Raw genomic sequence first — 19,457 nt, 5'->3', positions numbered from 1 at the left:
GTAGCGCAAGGTCTGGTATATCATAGGTGCTTGATAAATGTCAATTAGTTCTCCGTCTACTCCTTAGTTGTAAAATTATAGTCCTATTTTCTACCATATTAATGAATGTATATGTATCAATACGAGGCAACTCTAATTATAAGTGACCTATGATTTTTTTCATCTAGAAGATCTTAAAATAATTTTGGACAACTAGTGTACACATAAATATCTAGGGATAGAGTTAAAATGTTCAAATGATTATATTATTTAATATATTAATTTGATCACATATTCATATTTAAAAATCACATATATATACATTGTAGTGAAACTCTTCACATGCACCTTTAACATCAGTGTCCTTGCCCTCAGTTGAGCCACTTCCTGAGTCAATCTAACAGTTTTCCAGAGCACACAATTTTTACTTCTGTTTAAGTATATGGTATTGTCACTGAAAAGTTTATCCTAAACCAGAAAGAGCTATTAGCATAACATTAACACAGTTTATTCTTTCCTTTCATCCTGTATCTCATGCATTTTCTGTAGCATAATCATTCACATATTCTTTTTTAAAGTCCTCTTTATTATCCAACACTTAGAATTTTGAGGTCAACAACTAAGTATGTGTTACATTTCTTCTTTTTCCTTTGGATATACCTGTTTTGTCTGGTGCCCTCCATATGCATCAAAAAAATAGCACTGGGGCACCTGGGTGGCTCAGTCGGTTGAGCGTCTGCCTTCAGCTCAGGTCATGATCCCAGGATCGTGGGATCAAGCCCTGCATTGGGCTCCCTGCTCAGTGGGGAGTCTGCTTCTCTCTCTCTCTCTCCCTCTGCCCCACCCCCTGCTTGTGCTCTCTCGCTTTCTTTGTCAAATAAATAAATAAATAAATAAAATCTTAAAAAAAAAAACAGTATTGATCGAGGCTGTTGTTCAAAGTAAAGGAATTTAGATAGTGCCCCTTTAACATGACATACATTATAGGGACTTGTTATATCCCCTCTCTTTTTTCTGGGGGATAATTTTTGGGAAAATCGTTGCCTTGTATTTGGGTATATATGATATGTGGATCGGGACACTAGGATCATGGTTTTAATCTCTTTTGACCTTACCATTTCAAGTATATAAACTGAATTCAATCGATTCTCAGCCTTTTGGCTAAGATCATGTGTAAACTGCATTTATAGCCCTGTCCAGGACCCTTACAAAAGGGTCTTCCTGGGACATCTGGGTGGCTCAGGTGTTAAGCTTCTGCCTTCGGCTCAGGTCATGATCCCAGGGTCCTGGGATCGAGTCCTGAGTTGGGCTGCCTGCTCCGCGGGGAGCCTGCTTCTCCCTCTCCCATTCCCCCTGCTTGTGTTCCCTCTCTCGCTGTCTCTCTCTCTCTGTCAAATAAATAAATAAAATCTTTAAAAAAAAAAAAAAAAGAAAGGGTCTTCCTGCAGGACCATTAGCTCAGAGTCTGGCTGACTTAAGGTAAGTTCATCACTATTACTGAGATCATCAAGTATATGCTCTCAAGGAGTGGTGTATAATGGTTAAGTTGAGGCTCTGGAGTGAGCTGTATTTATCTGTTCTCTTGACTGCTGTGTCTCCAGTACCTAGCACAGTATATATCACACCTTCAGTAAATTATTTGTGAAGGAAAGTGAATCCCAGTGTACCAGCAGACTATTCTAGTCATCCTATAATTAATCTAAAGATCATCACTTGAATTAAATTCCTTTCATTACTACAAACATTGGCAGAAGCTTTATTTCCACAATAAATGGTGGATTCAGGTTTATTAGTGAATTGTTCATCAGATTTGCTCCTGGAATTATAAAGCTATTAGTCACAGTTTCTATTGAACATGGCCCATAACATAGTATACTTGGTTTGATTCTCTGCTATTTCAGTTTGCCCCCAAATCTATACTTTATCTCTGAGGTCATTTTCAGTTTTAATTTCTGATGATTCTTCTGAAATTGTTGATTTTAATTCCCAGTGCTCTCAGAGACAAGGATACTGAAAGCTGGTATCCTTATTTATAAAGAAATAGTAAGTCTCCATTAAAGAAGTGTATTTCTTTTCAAAGCATGAAGGTAGTTCCAAGAGTGTTACAGAATAGTGTCGACTGGCATGTACCAGGTAAATCCTTTGTATTTTTCTATGCCTTCTTTCCTGGGTCCTGCAGGTTTGAGTCACTCTGAGCTCCCTAGAGTGGAGTCGAGTATGAGTTCTCTTTAGTCTGACACGGAAACTTTTTGTCTTTTTTTATTTTTATTTTTAAAGATTTATTTATTATTCATTTTGAGAGAGTGAGAATGAGAGAGAGAGAGTACATGAGAGAGGGGAGGGTCAGAGGGAGAAGCAGACTCCCTGCTGAGCAGGGAGCCCGATGCGGGACTCGATCCCGGGACTGCAGGATCATGACCTGAGCCGAAGGCAGTCGCTTAACCAACTGAGCCACTCAGGCGCCCGGAAACTTTTTGTCTTTTGTGCCCCTGTTCCCCTCCACACCCTCTGCTATTCCTAGTACCTGCTAGATACTCTCAACTAGTTGTACTATGACTTGACACTGTAGCTGCGTCTGTGTTTCTCTTTTACCAGCTTGGATTATCAGCAAGGATGTTGGCAGAGATCTTGTGAGAAGGTATAATAAAAATAATAAAAATTAAAATCCTATTTAATTTCCCTGATAGCTAATGACGTTAAAATAAGACTGAGGACACGAGGAGATGAGAGAAGGCCCCCAGAAGAGAATGAGTCAAGAGCTGTTCATTGAGACCTTTCTGAATTTGGCTGTTGCTTTGTGTTAATTCAGGTAGTAAAGGAGCCTGGGTGTTTGGCCCATGCTGTTGATGGTGCTAGATATGAGGTATAGCTTTCTTCCTTCTCCAGTCACACTTTGCCTTTTGTGTGTGACAGCATGGACAGGATGTTCCTGCTCAGGGTGCTTGGCTTGCCTCCCATTTGGTTTTGAACCAGTGCTGCAAGTCTTAATGGGCTCCTTTTTTGGTAAATAACAGCTTTATTGAGATGTAATTCACATATCATACAATTTATCCATTTAAAGTGTATAGGGGTGCCTTGGGTGGCTTAGTTGGTTGAGTATCTGACTCTTGATTTCGGCTCAGGTCATGATCTCAGGGTCCTTGGATTGAGCCCCATATCTGGGTTTGCACTTGGTCGGGGGAGGAGGTGGTTCTGCTTGAGATTCTGTCTGTCCTTCTCCCTCTGCCTTTCTCCCCATTCACACGCACACTTTCTCTCTCTCTCTCTAATAAATAAATAAAATCTTAAAAAAATAAAGCATATAATTCAGTGGTCTGGTTTTTGTCCTTTTTTTAAAAGATTGATTGATTTTGAGAGAGAGCACAGGCGCTTGCAAGTGGGAGGAGGGGCAGAGGGAGACACTCTCCCACAGATTCCTTCCTGAGCATGGAGCCCAAAGTGGGGCTCATCTCTCGACCTAAGAGATCATGACCTGAGCTGAAAGCAAGAGTTGGACACTTAACTGACTGAGCCACCCAGGTGCCCCTAATTCAGTGTTTTTTAATATATTCACAGAGTTGTGCAACCACCACCATAATCAACTTTAGAACATTTTTATCACCTGAAAAAGAAACTCCATACACTTGGCAGTCACCCACCATTTTCTCCCAGTCTGTGTAGTTTCTGTCTCTATGGATTTGCCTATTTTGGACATTTCATATAAATGGAATCATACAATATATAGCCTTTGTGTCTGGCTTCTTTCACTTAGCATGTTTGCCAGGTTCATCCATGTTGTAGCATGTGTCAGTACTTCACTCCATTTTATTGCTAAATAATATTCCGTTGTATGGATATGCCACCTTTATTTACCCATTCATCTGGTGAATACCATTTGAGTTGTATTCATTTTTGGCTATTATAAAAAATGCTGTTATGAATATTTGTGTGTAAGTTTTTCTATGGACATATGTTTTCGTTTCCCTCAGGAGTGGAATTGCTGGGTCATATGGTAACTTTGTGTTTAACCTTTTGAAGAACTGCCACTGTTTTCCAACATGACTGCACCATTTCACATTCCCACCAGGGGTATATGAGGGTTGCAGTTTTTTCACATCCTTGCCAACATGTGTTGGTATCTTGTACCTGTAGCTATCCTAATGGGTATGAAGTTGTGTCTTATCATGGTTTTGACTTTTCACTTTTTTTTTTTTTTAAGTAGGCTCCATGACCAGAGCAGAGCTCAACATGGGGCTCGGACTCACAACAGTGAGAGCAAGACCTGAGCCAAGAACAAGAGTCGGACGCTCGACCCAGGCGCCCCTCATTATGGTTTTAATTTGCATTCCCTGGTGCCTAATGATGTTGAGCGTGTTTTCATGTGTTTATTGGCCATTTGTATATCTTCTTTGGAGAAATGTCTGTTCTGATCCTTTGCCCATTTTATTTTTATTTATTTATTTTTTTTTAAGTAGGCTCCATGCCCAGCATGGAGCTCAACGTACGGCTTGAACTCATGACCCCGAGATCATGACCTGAGCTGAGATTAAGAGTCATTGAGTAAATGACAGAGCCACCCAGGCGCCCCCCTTTGCCCATTTTAAAATTGGGTTGTCTTTTACTGTTGAATTGTGAGAGTTCTTTATATATTCTAGATATAAGTCCCTTATCAAATATGTGCATTCTGTAGGTGGTTTTACTTTCTTGATGGTGTCCTTGGAAGGACAAAAGTTTTTAATTTTAATGTAGTTCAGTGAACCTGTTTTTTTCTTTTACTGCTTGTACTTTTGGTGTCATATCTAAAAAGGCTTTACCTAACCCAAGGTCACAAAGATTTAATCCTACATTTTCTTCTAGGAGTTTTATAATTTTAATGCTTAACATTAGGTCTGTGATCCATTTTGAGTCAGTTTTTGTGTTTAGTGTGAAGAACAGTCCAGCTTGATTTTTTTTTTTTTCCTGCATGTGGATCCAGTTGTTCCAGTAACATTGGTAGAAACCAAGTTTTGAACTGATGCTTTTGCTCCTCACTGTCTGTCTGACAGGGAAAGAATATCTATACCTTGGGTTTTATTTACCTGGTACATAATTTTCCCACCCAAATGGTGTATTCCACACAGCTGCAATGACATTTCCTTTTTATCATTAGACAGATTACATCAATGCCAGTTTCATGGATGGCTACAAGCAGAAGAATGCTTACATTGGTACACAAGGTAAGTTAGGGTGCTCCTTACAAGTTGGTTTTATGTCAACTACCTATGATCTCTTGCACCAGATGATTGCATAGTTTTTGAAGGTAACTTGAGGTGGTGATGTGGCCACTAAATCCTGGCATTTCATAAAGGTTGGGTGTTATTGAGAAGGCAAAGGAGAGGTATAGAGTTTCTGTACCAGATACATGTGGAAACTTGCTGCATAGAGATAAACTGGAGATTTGAACATACAACACTAGTACAAGTTTTTTGGACTATGCATTGCCAACCGAGGGGAATGGGACATCTGAACTCATTGGCCAGTGAGATGCTTTTTATGTCCAGTAGGAGGCCAAAAGTGGCAGTGGAGCTTCTCAGAGATTGAGTCCAGTCTATGAAAGGGTGTTGCTGTCCTAAGAGACTTTTGCTGGTTCCTGTACCATCAGAGAGTACCCAGTAGTCTTCTGATACAGATAGTCTGTACTAGGTCTGACAGTGAAGATTTCAGATAAGAGTTTCTATGAATGCTCCTGTGGGCTCCAGTAGTCCTCCTGACCTGGCCTCGGCCATCTCAAGGAGAATACCAAGTTGCCTTCAAAAAGGGTGGGGAGAGGAGGACGTAAGAGGCCACCCTATGGGCTTTAGGCCCTTTGACCATTGCAGAGCATGGCCAGCAAGAGATCTGGCAAATACCTCTATAGCAAGTGATCAAACTTAGTATCACCAATAATAGATATCATGCCTCTGTTGTGATATAGTGAGAACTATATAACATAACCTTTATTGTTTGTTGCCAATTTTTAAGTCTGAATCTAATCGTGAAAAGTAAACCAGACAAATCCAGATGGTGGGACATACTATTAGAAACTGGCTTAGACTCTTCAAAGTTAATGCCAAGAAAAACAAAAGCAGGGAACTCTCCTAGATTAAAGGAGACTAGAGAGACATGGTAACCAAAGGCATGTGCCCATTATTAGAACTTCAGTTTAGAGAAGAAAACTGTTAATGACAAACTTGGGATAATTGGGGACTGTATATTAGATAATATTATTGTATCAGTGTTTAATTGTTTCAGTGTGATAATGGTATTGTTCTATAGGAGAAAGTCCTTGTTCTTCTAAATATGTGCCCAAGTATTTAGGAATAGATGTCATAATTTCTTTCTTTTTTTTTTTTAAAGATTTTATTTATTTATTTGACAGAGATCACAAGTAGGCATAGAGGCAGGCAGAGAGAGGGGGGGGAAGCAGGCTCCCCACTGAGCTGAGAGCCCGATGCGGGGCTCGATCCCAGGACCCTGAGATCATGAGCTGAGCTGAAGGCAGACACTTAACCGACTGAGCCACCCAGGTGCCCCGAAGTGTCATAATTTCTGGAACTAACTTTTAAATAGTTACAAAATAAAAAGTGTGTGTATTTATAGATAGAAATAAATGTTGAAATAATAGCTAAAAACGATAGCTTTCGAGCTAAAGAATTTATGAGTACGTTGTAGTAGTCTTCCAACTTTTCGTTGGTTTCAAATTTTTCAAAATAAAAGTTGAGGGAGAAAAAAATGGATTCTTGATATATTGTTAATTGGTCTGATGATCACAGGTTTATATTTTCCTCCTAGGAGGGACCACTCCCTCCTAGAAGAGTCCTTTTAAGACCCTAAGAAGAAATGAGAATTATCAGGAAAAATTTTTGGCATATATGATATGACGTGATCTGTCTGAGAGTAGGGGCTTTGTTGAGGAGGATGGTGTTGGCAGATTGGGCTTATGGAGGGTAAGGATTGGCTCGAGGGTACCCCAGAATGCTTCCTTCTCCAGGTTTAGAAGGCAAAGCTACTACTCAAGAGTTTCAGGAACTGGATTCTTTAGGGTGGCTTTGAAGGCCATATCCGGAAGAAACTCCCCTAAGAGTATGAGAGATATTTTGAGTCAAGCACAGATCACCTTTAGACAGCATCAGTACTCTCTTAGGACTGGAAGATGGGGGTCCTGTGATGTGGAGCAGGCTGATTTGATTTGCCTGGCTAAGTTTCTTGGCTACATTCAGTATTTTGATTCTTATTAATAATACTATTTCTATTAATAATATCTGTTATCTATTGAGAATATCTATTATATATCAGGTATATAATCTTCATCTAATTATTACAGAGACTCTGCAAGGAAGGTTTATTAACCCATGAACAAACTGAAGCCCAAAGAGGTTAGGCGATGTTGGATCACACAGTAAGTGGCAGAGCCAGGATTTGAAAGTATGTCTGTTTGATTCAAAAGTCCTCACAAGCCAAGTCAGAGGATTGTTTCACCCATGTCGGAATAAACCACTGACTTGAGTTCTTCAGAGAAGTTCACTGTTAAAGAGTAATCTGGGAGGTGCAGCTTTCCCTTCTAAGTCTCTCTTACGCCTTGGAGGATATTATGACCCCTCTTTGCGAAGCCTGAGTCTGAATGGTATCTGGGTGGTCAGGCGCTCTGATTGGGAACACCATTTTTGCCAGTGATTTGAGTGTGGAAAATAAAGCATATGAGTGCTGCTGTGGTGCAGGGTAGTAGGATGTGGACAAGGCTGGGGTCAGAGATGGGGAACGGGAGTTCTTATTATCTTCACATACATACTATGGTAATGTAAGTGCATTGTAGGAAATTTAGAAGATGGAGATGAAATTCACTCATAACCCTAAGACCCAGAGATAATGTTAACATTCTGTAGCATTTCCTTCCAAACTGTTTTCTGTGCAAATAGATACAGACATATAAAATATCTAACAAGATGGGTTCTTTCTCTATGTTACTTCTTTGTTCATTTGGTGGTATCTTGTGAATACCTTTCTAGAGCAAAAATAACAAATCTTACAACATCACCTTTATGGACTACTTAAATCGGGGATATGCCATAATTTAACAACTCTCTCTTGATAGACATTTAGCTTGCTTCCAAGATCTCACATGCTTTTGGCAGTGTCCACTTCTGCCAAGAGGGAATTCTAGTATCATAAAACATTAATGCTCCTAAAAGGCTTTAGCAAAAACGGTAGTAAAACCAGCAGACTTCCAGCACAAAATCAACCCTTGATACTGCCCTTCTTCCCTAAAAGCAGAGGAAAAAGGACTGGGAAAGTACACGGAATTATCCCAAGTTATTACTTCCTTGCTTAAAAGGGAGTTGGTGGCCCACAGGTATCTTCAAAGTTTCCCCTGAGTGCCCAGTCCTGTGAAGGTTCTAACTCTAAAAGGAGAACTTGACAATGTGGCTCTTACCTTCAGCACCATGTTTGTTGAGACATGATTCATTCTCACAAAGTAAAGTGACTGATATAAGACCACATACATTAAATGGTTAAGCTGTTTTGATCCAGCTATGCCGTCAAGAGCTGTCTATATTGTGATGAAGCAAGTTTTTATTTTTTAATTTATTTTTTTAGAGAGAGATTGAGAAAGTGCGAGCAGGGGAGGGGCAGAAGGAGAGGGAAAGAGAGACTGTTAAGTGGCTCCACACTCAGTGTGGAGCCTAATGAGTGTGGAACCCAACAGGGCTTAATCTCACAACCCTGAGATCATGACCTGAGCCAAAATCAAGAGTCGATGCTTAACCAACTGAGCCACCCAGGTGCCCCTGTGATGAAGCAAGCTTCTAGAAAGATTCAGCTGGCAGGGGTGTCCAGAATAGACTGGAAGGGAAGGAGTCCTATTCAGAAAAATAAACCAAGATGGTATTACAGTAACTCAGACAAAAGATGATGTGGTCCTTGTGGCAGTGAAGTTGGGTCAGGAGGGCATGATGAAAACCAAAAACAATCCAAGGCAAAAAAATCTCTAGGACTTGGTGATTGCTTCTGGAAGATAAAGGAAATGGATAAGTCAGAGTTGACTCCAACTTTTTAAAACTGAGTGATTTAAGAATGCCAATACTTTTTTGAACAGAGATGGGAAAACAGAAAGAGAAGGCTAATTTTGAAGGAAGAGATTGAATGGCAAGCATGTTGGGTCTGAGGAGACCCATGATGGGACATGGAAGGGGAGTGGTTTAGTAGGCTACTGATGATTATAAGGCTTTAGGGAGATGAAAACCGCTAGAGTCGTGTACACAGTTGACCCTGTCTGGATGTGCCAGCTCAAGTCCTGATGGTAAGGCTCTTGAGAAGGTACGTACAGTATTTCTCAAACTGTAACTTACCTACAGCTTACCTGGGATCTTCTTAAAATGCAGATTGCACATTTCTAATACTCTCTCATACAATGCTGGAGCTGGTGGTTCAAGGACCACCCTGAATAGCAGGGATGCAGCGAGAAGAGCAGGGAGCCAGCATCTGTGCTTTGGAGTTACTAGCTGGGGACAAAACCAGAAATGCCTGGCGAGGAAAGAAGGGCTTCCCAGGGTAATGTTCCTTGTCTTATCCTTCCATTCCAGGCCCTTTGGAGAATACTTACCGTGATTTCTGGCTCATGGTATGGGAGCAAAAAGTCCTGGTGATTGTCATGACCACCCGGTGAGTTCTTCCCTTTTCCTCCTGTTTAGCTCATAAAACAATGAGGATTAGGAAAACCATGGCAAAGAGTTTGAGACGTTTTAGCTTTTTCTTAGTTGACCCAGAATTAACATAGCCAGGATATGGTGGAGATTGATAGATCTAACTTGTCAGAGTTTTAATCCTTGGCTCTGGTGACCCTGTGCCAGTTACAGGCTACTCCAAGGTCCTGGCCTTATCCACTAAAGGAAGTGTGGGAAATGTGGGGCAATTCACTTTTAATCTGCTCCCTACTTCCAAAGGGCAGCTGTCTTCCTGGCTTCTGAATTACCAGCTCCCCTTCCCTACCACTTTCGACAGTTTTTCTGCTCATTTGTATTTCCACCTATAAGAGAACTACAAAAAGAGAGATGAAACATAGTTGGTCAGGCAGGAGGCTCTGGATGAAAGGAATCCTTTTGAAATTTTGGTCTACATATCTGCCAAAACTTGGGGAATTACAAATTCATTAGTATCATCATTATCATTATGATAATTAGAACCTATTTCAGATGAGGAGAAAAATGTGTGGGTTTCCCCCTCCTCTCAGCCAAGGGCCCTTATTGGGGAAAAGCATGAACAGTGGCTGAGATACAGGGCAGAGAGTTCCGTCTGGCCCACCGTAGTTTCTCTGATGTCTTTTTTTGTCCACCCAGTATTTATCCTGGATATGTGAGGAGTAGCAAGAGGTATCAGGAGAGGTGCCAAATGGTATAATAGGCACCCAATAAATGTCTGCTAAATGAATACATGCAGAAACTTTAGCTGTTGCTAACATCTGTTTAGAATGAAGGTCTCCCACCTTTTCTGCCAAGAAACAAAGGTATAAGTTAGAAGCAATGCAAGAGATGACATTGCTGCTAGGGGGACAGCAGATCATAGCTTACTACTACGGAGAGGGAGGATGGAAGGCTTACCCTGTTCTCTGCTGTCTTCAGCTTTGAGGAAGGCGGCAGGAGAAAGTGTGGCCAGTACTGGCCATTAGAAAGAGACTCTCGGATCAGATTTGGCTTCCTCACGGTGACCAATCTAGGCGTGGAGAACATGAACCATTATAAGAAAACAACGCTAGAAATTCACAACATAGAGGTAAATCCCGATTTTATTTTCTCACTGTTTTTAAGCTGGGGGAGAACTTTTACTGTAAAGAAAATCAAATGGAATAGGCAGGAATCTAGGCAGCTTATAAGTTACTTTCATTTTTCTGGGAACAGGATATGGATATTCAGCTCAGAGCCAATATAGCCATATTGTCTCAGTGCAACAGTGGCATTACTTAGGAGTAAAACTTATAAGAAATCTGGGTCCTACATAGGGAATTCTGTCCTCTCCAGACATTTAACCTGTCCTTTGGGTTTGTAGAGAAGCAACTGTGGAGAAAGTTGAGGGTCGTAGGCAGGAACCTTGGTGGGGATACCAGGGGATTGAGAATCTAGAAAAGCCAAATGTAGTCAGGGGCAAGCAGAAATGACCTCATTAACTTTTGCTTCTTTTCTCATCAAGGAGCGGCAGAAACGCCAGGTGACCCACTTTCAGTTCCTGAGCTGGCCAGATTATGGTGTCCCTTCCTCGGCAGCTTCTCTCATCGACTTCTTGAGAGTGGTCAGGAACCAGCAGAGGCTGGCTGTCAGCAGTATGGGAGCGCGCTCCAAAGGGCAGTGCCCTGAGCCACCCATTGTCGTCCACTGCAGTGCAGGCATTGGCAGGACAGGTAATGTACCTGATGGTGCGGCAGCCCTCAAAGCATCCAGAGGCAATAAGGATGGGGGAGAAATAACCAAGCTCTTAGTTGCCAGTTTGCGAGAGTTTGATTCATTGGTAGCAAATTGCCATGAAAAATTCCTCTTTAATGTCCTTTTGGTATCCCTAGCGCCAGCTGTGCTCTCCAAAATATACACTTCAGGGGCCAGGGCCCCTGGGGGTTGATGCTTTATACATCACATCAGCATGATTATCGTATGACCCCATCACTGTCACCTGGATGTTCTGGAGAGCTCAGCTGGGCTGTTGTTTCCTTCTCATCCCCCTCCCTAAGGAGATCCCCACCCTGAGCTGTGCTCTCATTCTGGAGCTGGTTAGCAACTTTTACCTTAAGGGATGTGCATTGGAGGGACTGCTGGTCTTTTTAGTTCAGAGGTCCCTTTGGGAGAAAGTCAGGAAGAATAAGTTTCTGTTAGGTCTCTGTGGACAAATTGTGGAGTTTCTGAAAATTAGGGCCCAGGTGTGGGCTGTCATTCTGTCTTGTCTAAGACAGGCAGTTCTTCTATGTCACCTTCCCACCTTCTCTTCCTATTACCTCCAGTACTGTCTTAGGAGACAAGAGGCCTTCTCATTTCTCTGGACTCCCAACACTCCAAAGTGACCTCCTTGAATCCTTTCAGGCCTAAGGCCACCTGGCCACCTCCCATAAGGCACCTTGCCTTTGAATTCATTCATCCAACCTGCCTGGGTCATTTGGTAGAGGGGGGGACAGAGGAGAGATAGACCAGGTATGACTACTTCTTTCCTTCCTTCAGGTACCTTCTGCTCACTGGACATCTGCCTAGCACAGCTGGAGGAGCTTGGTACCCTTAATGTGTTCCAGACGGTGTCCCGCATGAGGACCCAGAGGGCCTTCAGCATCCAGACCCCTGAGCAGTACTATTTTTGCTACAAGGCGATCCTGGAGTTCGCAGAGAGGGAGGGCATGGTGCCTTCCAGTCACAACCTCCTGGCCATGGAGGGTCAGTAACTGTCCCACGATCCTCCCACGTGCTGGCCAGCCTTCCTTAAACTACCCTGGACACCGCTGAGCCTATAGGTTGCCGTCAGTTATGCTGAAGCAATGGACCAACCTCTTCCTCATGTCTCCTGGCGCACTCGTGCACGCAAGGCAGCCGTTCCCTTTGGCTAGATAGATGTGGTGAAATTGCCGCTAGAGAGGGCCAGCAGCAATGTGTTCTTAATTCCTAGCACCTGCTATCGAACTGTGCCTTATTAAAACCAAATTGTGGCTATCGGTTTTTGCCAGGGGCCCCGAGGTAAGTGGGGAAGGAAACTCCCTCCCCCCTTTCCCAATGCCATTCTCCTTCTTGAGGTCTCTTTCCCATTCCTTCCCTTTGCTAGGATTTGATGGGGAGGTTTGATGAGCGTCCACCTTCCTTCCCAGAGAGCTTGACCAAGTTACATACTCTAGAGAACGTCCCGAGTGCCAAGCACGTTTATACCTAGGGCGTGTATTCCAGTCTTTTCTGTCATTCTGTGTGTATGTGTGTGTGTGTGTGTGTGTGTGTGTGTGTATGCGCACATGTGCGCGCGCACTTACATGTATGGGTCCATATGTACGTGTGTATATAATATATATTGTATGTAATAATATGGTCGTATTCTATAAATACATATACACAGAGATACTCCTTTGTAGACTTTCCTGGGGCTCCGTGTTGCAGTTCAGGACTCTTTGCTTCTTGGACCCAACTGTTTATCCTGGACTAGCTGGGGCTGGGGATCACATCCCTTGTTGTCAGACTGCAGAGTGGTGGAAGAGAACACACACACACATCCACTCCTCATGCTCCTACCACAGGCCCTCATTCTTACGTAAGGACTTACCTCTTTCCAGAATACTGGAGCCAAGAATTCTGATTTATGGTGACACTGGTTTAACTTAGCATGAATTGCCCTTATCTAATGATTTTACTCTGTTTACTTTGCCAATTTGGGGAATAGACCTCCACTGTGATTCCAGACCCCTCTTTCCTCTCTCTGTCTCTTGGGGCTTGGGGTCTGGGAGTAAAGAGCAGTCAGAGCCAAGAGCAATTGGTACGAAGTCTTAGAAGAAAAGAGAGGGAGCCCAGGTGTGGGAGAGAAAGGAAACTACTATGAGAATCCCTCCTTGGGAGAATGAACTGGGGCCCCTTTTTCTTTTGCTAGAAAGTTCCTTTCCTTATGCAACTTGGACCTGTCCACTTAAATGCCCATCTCTTCCTTCCTAGAAGCCTGCCAGATCCTGGAGCTCAGGCTGGGTGGGCTCTGTGTCAATAAAAAGCTTAACCCCTGGCTGGGTAGCGCAGTTGCCTGCAATCACTGTTTGCCCCCTATTCACCCATCCTGTCCCTGTCTGCTCCCAGCCTGCCCAGCCTGATGTGCCAGGGATGGAATCAAAGAGTCCCCAGCACTCCACATTCGCAAGAAAATCCTAGGAACCCATAAACCTTCTCCCATCCCAGATGAGGTTGGCAGCTGATCAGCCCTCAATACTTTTATACTGTAATAAGCTCTTTGAATGTATATATTCTTATTTTTACAATCTTTTCATTTTGTATTTAACATCAATGGACTGAGTCAGATTCAGAAAATAATTGTAAATGTTCATATTCAATATCTTATAGCGATACAGTTTTGTATTTACATATAAATATACCGACATGATCAAACCCTTTTAGCTTCATCAATTTAGTAGCATTCTGGGCTGGGAAGGTGAGAAGGGGGTCCAAGAGCTGGTCTGGGAGGGATGGGGAGGCAGAGTGGGACCCAAGGCCTGGGTATCTCAGACTTTCAGTTCTCAGAGCCATCTACTTTATCCGTAGGCCATAGCCCTAGCTATAGGCAAGCAAAGGGAATCACCAGTTGAGTGCTTGCTGGGTGCCAATCTCTGTGCTTGGTTGCTTTCCTCCCCCATTACCTCATTCAAACCTAACAATAATCCAGTGAGGTTATTATGCTCACTCCCTTCTATTTCTATATAGATGAGGAAGGTAAGGTCTGGAAGATTATAGTGATTTGCTCTAGAACTGGAGCTCAGGTTGGTTTGTTCACAAAGCCATTGGCCTCTTCACTGTGTTGCTCTCTTTCAAAGATCAAGGTAGTGTTTTGTCCTTGGAAACCAGAGGGAATTTTTTTTAGCTCTCCTTTCAGAGTATGAACAGTTCCTAGATTCCAGGTATTTGATCTTGAGCCCATGCTGCATGTAGGGTGACAGAGTTGGTGACCGATGCTCCCAGGTAGGACCTCCTGGTGTAGGGTCCTGAGGTCTGCAGAGTACCAAAGGGATCATTCTCCCAGGAAACACCATACATAGGGGTACACTGGTTTTTCTGGGAAGATCTTGAGTCATTCATTTGCATCTCTCTCAGAATGGAACCAAAAGCTTTGTCCGTGTAGCACCATGCCCCGTGTCATGTAGCTATTCCCTGTTGACCAGTGACAGCCTGCCCAGTTGGGGCAGTTCTGACCTGGAGAGTGTGCAAATATTGGGGTGTTTTTTAATAAAAGTGATAGCTAACATCTATTGGGTCCTTAATTCTGTTCCACAAACTGTTCAAAGTGCTTTCTAGATATTATTCACCACCCTCAAAACAATCTTTTGAGATAGGTATTGATAAAAAAAGAAACCTGAGGCACAGGAAAATTTAATTAGCCAATCAAGAACCCAGATCATCTGACTTGAAAGCACCTGTTGTTAACTCTTATACTAGACTTCCTCTAAGGATCCATCTCCTGATCTGCCAACAGATGTTTTGAGTTTCTTACTTCAATCAAGAGCTGAAGTGTAGAACGAAAGTTTAAGCCAACCCTTTCCCTGGATGAGTCTGTGTTCTCTTGCGGGCAAGTGAGCATAAGAGGTGAACAGGGAAATCTGGGAAATCAGAGGGGTTTGGTGAAATGTGGAGGAAACAGGATTAATGATAAGAGATCTGGAGGAGGTAGCCTTGAACTATCTTTTGTTTGAAAAGGCTGTAACCAAAGTGCTCTGCAAATTCAGAAGTTATACATGAGTTGCACATCTGAGGATTGGTGAGGTAATGACTTGTAAGAGCTCCATAAAAGCGCAGATTCCTGGGTCCTGCCTGGTAGGTGGTTAAGTGAGTGACAGGATGAGCCAGGCCAGAAACACTCTCAATCTGTGTCCCTGACTCTGAGGAAGGTTAGCAAATTGATGTTTCCTAAATCTGAGAGCAAGGGATCAATAACTTTCCCCTACTGCCATAGTTTACTTGTAGCTTTTACATTGTGAAGAGAGTGATTTCCCAAAATGTGAGCCTACTAGGTGTTTAAAGAGGGAAAGACAGGGGAAGACAGAGAAGGAGCCTAGATCTGTTCAGGAAGTCAAGGCTCTCACACAGGAGGTTGGTGAACGAAGCAAGAGAATCCACTATCAAATGCTGGACTGTACAGTTGAGAACATAAGATAAAGTGTTCGGGGTGGGGGGAGAGCATTGTGGGCCGACTCAGGCTTCTTCCTATTTGAGTGCTATTTTTTCACCTAACTTACTGCCTCTAGCATTGGTCCCTTCATCCTGCCTGTCCCTGTCAGCTAGGATGGGACTCCTGAGGTAAAGTATGCCCTGACACCCTCAGCTTAGGAGACCTACCATTGTCAATCTCCATGTCACCACATGCAGGTAAATGACAGATGGGGACCAGTTCTTGGGAGACTGGACTATTTAGCATTGGAGATTGAGGGAGATGAGACTCCTCTTAAAAGCTTCCCAACTCTAGGGACAAGCAGACATGCATATGGAAACTCACAAATCAGAGACCTGGGGGGAAGTGGGCCAGGAAGAAAGCCTTCCTAGAGTGACTGAGCTCTTTGGTAATTTTGAGGTCTCACCACTCAACTCAGGCCAACTCCTAGCTTCCTTTTGTGAAAGAAGGGGCTACATTAGATGATACTACCACAGGCCTTCCAACTTGTAAGGGGCTAGTTCTTTGATGGACAGTGTGAATTCCTATAGAGGAACCAGCAGGCCCTTCTCTGGTTGGGTCAGCTCCCACTCCCAATCCCTGGTTTTAAGCTTGTTTTCAAAGTCTCTTCTTTCAAGCTGCTCCCACTTCCCTATATTGTCTTAGGTCCCTTCCCACTTGGCCCACAACTTGGAAAGCAGGTCAGGTTTCCCTTGTAATCCCCAGGCCAAGGCCTAGGCCTTTAAAGCTTCTGTGCTGCTCCATGTGGAGCTGACAGGGTGAGTCAGAGTCAAGGAATGAACCAACCAAGGTCCCAGAGTTCCCTGCTGAGGTTCTTAGGTTTCTCTCAGGCCTTGGTCACTAACCACAGACCACCATTCTCTTACCAAGGGCAGGAGCTAAAGCTCCCAGTAGGGAGGGAACCATATTTTCTCTTGGGGGGTATCTGCCCTGTAGTTACCATCACAACAGTTGTGAATATTAAGTGTTGTGGATTGCTACTCTTAACTGACCACAGAGAAGACTGGGTCTTCACTACAAAAGAAGGATAGCACTCTCAGAAACCCGTTGAAGTGTTTAATCTCCCTCTCCCTCCACCACTTACCATCACTTTTATAAAGATCTATATAAGCTAAATCTGGTGTGCTGCAGGTTTTTTTTTTTTTTTTGAGTATAGCAGACACATGATGTTGCATTAGTTTCAGGTGTACAATAGTGATTCAACCTCTCTGTAAGTTATGCTGGCATTCTGCAGTCTTAAATATCCATATTTTTTCCAGCTAAGGCCAAGATGGACATAGCTAGCTACACCAGAATCCTAGCTGGGAGTGTTGAATGGAGATTGGGAGCAGTAATCCCTTTTCAGCTGTTCAGGGTTATATGTTCCTGATGGTTGTTAGAACTCAGATGGAGATGAAAGTAGGAAAGCAAGACAGTGAGATGTAGATAGAAGGGAGTCAAAAAAGGCACAATGCCCCTCCCAGCTCCAGGCTTACTTCCTTCTACCACCACCCCCACCCCCCCATCAGGACCTGGCTACTTCTCTATGCTAATGTAGTTGTCTAAAGCCTCAAAACTGGCCAGATGCTCAGCTGAGCCTAGGTCAGCCATTTCATCCTGTGGGGTCTCCTTTTCTTCCTTGACCTTGAATGAATACCTTATTCTATGGCCAGCAGCCAGTGGATATATGGAGTCTGATGTTCAGGACAGATCTTAGGCTGGAGATGTCAACTTAGTTTATTTATTTATTTATTTATTTATTTTTTAAAGATCTTATTTATTTGAGAGAGAGAATGAGAGATAGCACGAGAGGGAAGAGGGTCATGGGGAGAAGCAGACTCCCTGCTGAGCAGGGAGCCCGATGTGGGACTCGATCCCAGGACTTCAGGATCATGACCTGAGCCGAAGGCAGTCACTTAACCAACTGAGCCACCCAGGTGCCCAATGTCAACTTAGTTTAGATAAAAACTGGAGGCCTTGGAAGTGGGTGAGAACAGAAGGAGAGCAAGAAGAGAGGAGAGATTTGGAGTTACCAACGTTAGGGAGAGGATAAAAAGCCTGAACAATTCTGATTAATAGACTGAAGTAACAGAGGACGTGGCCAGGCTGTAGTCTCCCAGTCTCCCAGTCTGGTCAGTGGAAGGGAGCAGTTAGGATGAATGAACAGGATTCGGAAATGTAGGTTCACTGGTGGTCTCAGGGCAGGGTCTGACAGGGAGGTGGTGTGAATGGCAGGTGAAAAGAGTAGAGACTGCAGTGTTTGGGCTGTCTCCAAAGCACAGCAAGGCCCACATTTATCTCTTCCATGTTAGGGCTCTGAATAAGATTGCAATAGGACAAAGTAACCTGCTGCTTTGAAAAAAAAGTCACCAAATAACTGACATACAAAAGAAAACATTTTGAAAATGTAAAGCCAGGTAAACTGGGGAATATATTGTTATACTTATTTTTTATTAATGCTCAGTGAAGGGAAGACATTTCATGGCAGTGAGTAGCAATCTTAAAACCCACTAAAAAATTCCAAGCCTCCAAACCACCCAGAAATTAGGAATATGGAATACGTACAACCTAAGCCAGTTGGTTGCCAGAGAAATGGTTTCTTCATATAGTGGGATTGTTGGGTCTTTTAGGCCAGTACTGGGCTCTTCTCTCAGACTGTAACACCAGGGACTTTGCTTGTGAAAGGCCAGGCAGAGAGGGAATGGTGAGGAGATAAGGGAGAAAAAAGTCTGTGAAGCCCTGACTAAATGCTAGGCATCCTTTTTTTTTTTTTCGTAAGTAATCTCTATGCCCATTGTAGGGCTCGATCTCACAACCCCAAGATCAAGAGTCATATGCTCCACAGACTGAGCTAGCCAAGCGCCCCAGGCATACTTTATTTTTAATTTCACAACAGCCCTGAAGTGGGTATTCTTATTCTTAGTTTATAGATAAAGGAAATCCAGAAGATAAATAACTTACAGAAGACCTCCAGCTAGGAGGTGACTAAACTGGGATTCTGACCAATAGTTTGAGCTTTTCCCCCTTGAACCTATAGGGCGGTTTGGATTGGGAGTGAACAAGCAAGCCTCAGATGCCCCTCACCTGCATATTCCCAAACTGGCAATGGTCTTCTATAGCTGGCAGAGGTTCTGTCAGCAGGGTACTGGCATTGACACTTTCTTGGCAGAGTCACTAAAGTGCAGGCCCTAAATGTCTCAGTCACCACCTACCATAAGCACCCTAAATAAATAAGTCCTTTTTGTGAATGACGGTGTATGCACGCATGCACATGCATGATGCTTGTGAGACAGGGTGTCAGTGGGTGTGACAATTTTGAGTGGTGTTGTGAGGTAAGGATGCATGTATGTATGTGGTTGGGAGAAATATCTCGCTTCTTTGAAGATAATTTTTTTGGAAAGGGCCAGAAATCATTTAGAACTATCTGGGGACAAACTGCTCTTGGAATTAGGGAGGTAAGGGGGGTGGGGCAGGAGGGAGGCCGTTTTTCTCCACAAGTCCCAACAGGATCATGGGCCCTAGTGTGTATAGAGACAGCACAGGGCGGGAGTGGACAAAGCTCAGGCTTTGGGTCCAGACAGACTTGACTTGGGCAAGTCACTCTACTGCTCAGTTTACTCAACTATAATTAGGATAAT

General features: G+C 43.2%; 1 protein-coding gene across 2 annotated transcripts in view; it reads left to right on the top strand.

Annotated features, from left to right (window-relative positions):
• PTPN9 (protein tyrosine phosphatase non-receptor type 9) overlaps nucleotides 1–14,919 on the top strand; it is a 96,535-nt gene extending 81,616 nt beyond the window's left edge. For both annotated transcript variants that reach the window (XM_028100488.2, XM_028100489.2), the window contains exons 9-13: nucleotides 5,108–5,174; nucleotides 9,558–9,636; nucleotides 10,593–10,743; nucleotides 11,158–11,365; nucleotides 12,171–14,919. In XM_028100488.2, coding sequence (XP_027956289.1) covers nucleotides 5,108–5,174; nucleotides 9,558–9,636; nucleotides 10,593–10,743; nucleotides 11,158–11,365; nucleotides 12,171–12,385 — 720 coding nt within the window. In that variant the 3' untranslated portion in view covers nucleotides 12,386–14,919. The remainder of the gene's footprint in view (nucleotides 1–5,107; nucleotides 5,175–9,557; nucleotides 9,637–10,592; nucleotides 10,744–11,157; nucleotides 11,366–12,170) is intronic.
• Nucleotides 14,920–19,457: the final 4,538 nt, after the last annotated feature.

The sequence above is a fragment of the Eumetopias jubatus genome, unplaced genomic scaffold (assembly GCF_037043125.1).
Source record: "Eumetopias jubatus isolate StellerSeaLion01/CBP00866 unplaced genomic scaffold, mEumJub1_p1.0 scaffold_7, whole genome shotgun sequence".
NCBI lineage: Eukaryota > Metazoa > Chordata > Mammalia > Carnivora > Otariidae > Eumetopias > Eumetopias jubatus.
This window is presented reverse-complemented; position numbering and strand designations above follow the sequence as displayed.